General features: G+C 36.7%; 1 protein-coding gene across 2 annotated transcripts in view; it reads left to right on the forward strand.

Moving 5' to 3' along the window:
- Positions 1–5323, forward strand: part of FRK (fyn related Src family tyrosine kinase) — a 43249-nt gene extending 37926 nt beyond the window's left edge. For both annotated transcript variants that reach the window (XM_015858635.3, XM_085541802.1), the window contains exons 6-8: positions 304–485; positions 2502–2667; positions 4472–5323. In XM_015858635.3, the coding sequence (XP_015714121.2) occupies positions 304–485; positions 2502–2667; positions 4472–4680 (557 nt within the window). In that variant the 3' untranslated portion in view covers positions 4681–5323. The remainder of the gene's footprint in view (positions 1–303; positions 486–2501; positions 2668–4471) is intronic.
- Positions 5324–6000: the final 677 nt, after the last annotated feature.

A 6000-nucleotide genomic window follows, 5' to 3' on the forward strand; every position in this document is an offset into this window, starting at 1 on the left:
TCAGAAAGACAAACATCTGCATTGCCATCAGCAGATATTTTTTTTCTTTGTCACCAGCTTCTTATAAGCCTAGAGCAACCAGATATTTAGTATCTACTCCTTCAGACAAGATAGGACAGTCCTTCACACTATCATGATACTAGCTGTATGACTCACTTAAAATAGTGCCATTCCATAATATCTGTCATGGGTTTATTGTACTACGCAGTTGTCTTGATTTGTACTGACTATCGGAACCTGTAAACTGTTACGTTGTTAGTATCTGAATACCACAAATATATTTTTCTATCTCTTTTAAAACAGATGATGCAGGCTACCACATCTCCCTGCCACAGCAAATAGACATGGCTGCTCAGGTGGCTTCTGGCATGGCTTATCTTGAATCTCAGAACTATATCCATCGAGATTTGGCAGCCAGGAATGTCCTTGTTGGTGAACACAGTGTTTACAAAGTGGCAGATTTTGGACTTGCAAGAGTTTTTAAGGTGCGTCATGAGAGGGTAAATCGACTACAACTCTGGAGGAAAGTTAGAAGGGGTCAACTAAGGGATATACAGTAGCTTCTAAATAATTGGGTTGAGGCAAAAAAGCATGTGCAGAGAGAAAAGGTTTTCTAGTGTGTTCCCTTGTATCTTCTACTTGCATTATTCCATGCAAGGTTAGAAGCCAGTTTGTACCATTCTGTCAATCTGAAGATGTCCTCCTGGTATGTGTCTCCCAGCCACCCAGGAAGGAACGTGGCAGGCAATACCTTTTGCAACTCAGCCTTTATACACAACACTAGTGTCTGGCACATGGAGAGAGACTGTAGGAATTATACTCCTGAGCCTGTAAGAGAAGACATATAAAAATATATTTATAGCTATTTTCTCTGTTTTTAGTTCCCCACTGCCTTCAAGATACTTGGGAGTGCAGGTAGCAATCATAAATGGATCTTATTCCTCTGCACAACTAACTGTGAAGCTCATAAAGTGTCTCAGACATTTAAATCTGATGCAGTTTCAAGTTCTTTCCCATTCTGCTCTTTCTTTCTTTCTTTATTTATTTATTTTTTCCGTCTTTATGCTTTGACAATGTGGAATACTAAATAAAGCTGAGGAGGATCATCTCAGCAAAGAGCTGTGGGGTAAAAATGAGATTTTCGACTTCTGAAAATGATTTGAGTTGGGAAGACTTGATTTGCAGTATTTTATGGATTTCAATATGTAGTCCATATTTTCTGAAGTCTTATTATTGTGTTTATTGATTTATGCTCTTCCACTGAGAAGCAAAAGCAGATAAAAAAGCCCTCTGCTCTCTGCTTCTAATTTGCTGTTTTTATTTTTTTATTTTTTTCCCCTTCAATCAGCAGAAATTTAATTTCATATTTATTACATTTTGAACTGTAAAATAATTTCTTGGGAAATCAAGAGACCTTGAAAGGGCTTTTGCTTAATTTTTTTTTCCAGTTGTGCATAAAATCAAATTATACATTTTTAACATGAAAAAATATATATTTTTAAATGAAAATTGCTGACTATATGTAATATTTTACAGTGGTTGACATTTCTTGTTGGAATTGAACTTCACTAAAATACTCAGTTATAGAGTCACATTGACAGACTTAGGAATATTCTGCCTTTTAAGTCAAAATGCCAAGTGTGTCCGTACATAGACACAACAACCATTCGTTCAGTGCTTTATATTATTGGAGCTGAAAAAGACACTCTATATTAGAAAACCAAAACCCGACCCCCAAATTAGTTTCTACATTTGCCTGAATTTGTATGTGAAAAACTTGACAGAGACTTGAATGTGGCAGATGTGCATTAAACTGCATTTAAAAATTAAGAAGAGGATAAGTGTTCAGAGTCTAGGTGTCCATTCTATGAAACTTTATGCAAATGATTCTACTACCAACTAAAATTAACTCACATTTCCAAGCAAATAGTTTTCCTTTTTCTATCTGTATTTTCTCTTCATTTTGCATGAATTAATTGCTGCCATTGTAAGCTAATGCTAATTTGAATCACTCAGATTGTTCTTTGGTCCTGAAACCTGTTTAAGTGATTGTTATCAAAGATAATAGCCCTTCAGCACTGAAATAAATCAAAGAACAAAGGTTCCAAAATTCATTATCTCTTGCTCTTCCCTTCTCTCTTTACTGATGACAGACACAGAGACATTTGGTCTCTAGTGTCAGCAAGATCCATCCACTGCCACTTCTGACAGACTTCTGAAATCTTGCATGCCAGATCCAGAACTCACAGTAGCGGGTTATAATTAATCACAAACCACTCCAGTGCTGCGTTATTGCTTGAAATGATAAATGCTTTAGAAAGGCCTCCAATGAACAATAGTATTTCTAAACTGTGAAGCCCAATTCAATGAAAGACTTCTGTAAGTTCATGCTTTAATACCATGAAAGGCAAACATTTGGTAAGTTTAAGCATGAGCTTAGCTTGGTCAGGTGCTTTCGTGCTCTGCTCCTAAATCAGGTTTCTTTGTTTCACCCATGACAGGTAGAAAATGAAAACATATATGAAGCTAGGGCTGAAACAAAACTGCCAGTGAAGTGGACAGCCCCTGAGGCAATCCGCTATAACAAATTCAGTGTTAAGTCAGATGTGTGGTCGTTTGGAATACTTGTCTTTGAAATAATCACGTATGGGAAGATGCCATATCCTGGTAAGTATTTTTTACCTACAGATTGATTTCTACTTGCTGTCTTACTTTAAGAATGACATAAAAAAGTTAAATGCTTGTACTACAAGTGTGTTGAAGGGTTTGAAACTTTCCACAAATATGGAAAATTGGCTGATCAGATGAGGCCAATTCATTGGCAGACCTGGCTACCCCAGGCTTCCTGGAAACTTCCCAAGGGCTGTAATTAGGAGCCATTCAAGCTTCCTCTCGATTGAGTCAACCTGCATTTCACAGACACAGAAGGCAATTGCTTGTTTTCATCCAGCACCTCATCAAAAATGCTGTAATGTGGAAAAGGGGAGGTCTTTTTGCTCCCACCTACTTGCACCCTTTTCTTCTTCTTCTGTGAACATCACTTGAAAGAACAGACTATCACAGGCAAAATACTGCACAGGTACTTCAGGAAGAAGCCATCAAAAAATGAATCGGGGTAATTTTCCTCCCTTCCCTCATATTTGACTATTGCAGTAGAAATTTTTTGTAAAGAAATGAATCAGAAGGTCTAGAAATAAAATTTCACCAAACACAAGTATAGATTTAATGGTGTGGGAGCAACCAATATGCCTAGCATTCTGAGGAGTGCTCAAGGAACAGTGGCTGCAGTAACACTAGAGATTAGTAAAGTGATTGACTGACACATTTGTGCTGGGGAGAACACAAGGGCAAGACTGAAGCAAAAAAAAAAAAAAAAAGTTGTGCTGCATCTTAAAAGGCCTATAAGCTGATACATTCAGCATATACTACAGTTCATGGACTCCCACAGTGATATTTACCATAAAAGAGTTGATTTTGCCTTTTGATTCCCACCCTCACCTCCTGGGAAGGCATGTTGGAAAAACAAACAAACAACAAACAACCACAAACCCAAAGCCCCAAATCCTCACCTCATTCTCATATAAATTGTTTTTGCACACATACATTTAAACAAATTATTATATTATAGATAACACCATGGTTCTCAGCATTGTCTGAAAATATGTTTAGCAAAACACACAAAATATGCCATGGCAAAGGCATAGTTTGCCTTTAACTTCACAGTAGAAATAGTTATTTTCTTTCTTGATATTACTTTCAGGAGTTTATCCTTGGTGATCTGTTAAGAGATAAGGTTACATTGAACCACGGTGGAAATGGATAATGTACAAAGGAAATATAATTCAGAGATCTTAGAATAAGAAGTAAAGATTACATAGCTGAGGATTTAGTTTAAAGAGTAGAAAATTGAAAAGGAATGCAACAATAGCCTTAATACAAAAAAGGGTATAGCAAAGATGAGGGAACTGCTTCTTCTCCATGACTCACAGTTGCCACAGGATAACTGCAGCACAGGAAAATTAGGACTGATGTTATTGAAAACTTTCCAAATGTGAGGAAAATTCAAAAGCAGGACAGATTTTATTGGGAGGTTTTGGAGCCGCTGTAAACAGAGGGATTCATCTTTAGCTTAAATGTAAATGAAACAGGTGTCAAAATAATTCTGGTAAAAACTGATAGTAGAGCAGTAGAGCAGAAGCCTCTCACTCAGACAAATCCATTTGAAATGCTTCACATGGGTATTGGCAGTTAGAGATAAAGGGACTGAAATGTGATGGATGTAGTTTTAAACTGCAGTTTTGGCAACTCCAGTGATTTTTGTGGTTTTTTAGTGTTGCACAGAACCCGCCTGCTCCCAACTTTGCCCTTAGACATACTGCAGGTGGGGAGTGCAATCTGTTGTCTTGTCTCAGTGGGAGACAGATACACACAGGTAACCTGATTATTTCTTTCTGCCTTGAAATGTTGGCAGGTATGTCAGGACACCAGGTGATCCAGATGCTGGACAAGGGATACAGACTCCCTCAGCCTGAGACCTGCCCAAAGGCACTCTATGAACTGATGCTGAAGTGCTGGAGTACAGAGCCCAGTGAGAGGCCCACATTTGAGGCCTTGTACTGCCAGCTGGAGGACTTCTTTGACAATGACTCCTATATGGACAGCCATGCCACCATCAAATGAACCCCAAGGCAGGGACTAAGGAGGAAATGTAAGTGAATGTGACCAAAAGGAAATCAGTTTAACCTCAGATGGGGAACTGGATGAGAAGATAAGGAGGACTTGGACATTTTCACACCTGTACTGGCACAAGAAGACACTTGATTTTACTGGCGGCAAAGGTTTTTCAAGGCTAAACATCAGGAAGCAGGAAGGGTGGAGGCTTCTAAAATATAAACAACCTTCTATTTATTTTTTTAAATAACAGCTCACAAGAATGAATAAATGAAATAAGTCTGTTTTAATAAAACCATAGCAATTTATAATTTCCTTATTGGAATATTTACATATTTAGCGGTTCTTAGATTTTTGATCCCTATTAGTTCGTCCTTGTGGAGAAATTTGATTACTCTGCACAGCAGGATCTGTGCTATGAAAGTTCTCTTATACTAAAAAAATATAGAAATTTCATGACTGTGATGATGTTGAAATCTAGATTAGTTGCCTTGCTTAGACTTGAAGTACTCATTCTTTTGCTGTATCAGAAAATAAAAGAGATGTTCGTGGGAGGAGAAAGGAATTATTTTCATGTTTGGATGTGAACAGTGATTTTTACTAGTTTGTATAATGTTCTTCTTTAACAACAATAAACACATTTATAAGTAGATTTCTGAAGCAGTTTGTTTTAAATGTTAGTATTTGAGTTACTATCATCTATTGAAGTGTAAGGTCTTTTTTTTTCTGGTTCTAAGTCTGGGAATGTTGGAGAAAAAATTATTTGAAATTTAAATCATGACTGCCTTAGCATTTTAGAGTAACCCTTCAACTATATAAGCCTTCCTCTCCAACAGGACAAGGCCCACAGCACATCTAGGTATTTTGCAGATGAACTTGCAATCCACGCTTCCATTTTCTCCAGATATAAGTTTAATGTAGGAGATTTAAATAATTGACGATCTATTTTATTCTGTTCCATGGGAAAATAGGACCCAGATGTTTCTGCAAGCAGTTTTTACAGCTGTAGACTTCAGAAGGTTTTTTTTTTTTCTATCAACTTTTCTAATTAACTTCATTATCAGTTGTGCTAAAATTTAATATCACTGTGGCATTTTTATGTTCTCAATTGTGAGGTTTAGAGAACCAAGTTTCAATTATTTACTTATGATTCATCAGTTAATTATTTAACAACATAATCCAGGAATTAAGAGCTGTGCAGTGTTAAGATACTTTGAGCTTAGTACAAATGTGTTACCATTTTTCCTTTAATATCAAGAAAGAGTACAAATAAAAGATTAATTACTTTAAAACTGTATGTCTTTTATTACCTCTTTTCTTTATCATCTC

The sequence above is a fragment of the Coturnix japonica genome, chromosome 3, assembly GCF_054131305.1.
Source record: "Coturnix japonica strain WE chromosome 3, WE-NBRP24, whole genome shotgun sequence".
Lineage (NCBI taxonomy): Eukaryota > Metazoa > Chordata > Aves > Galliformes > Phasianidae > Coturnix > Coturnix japonica.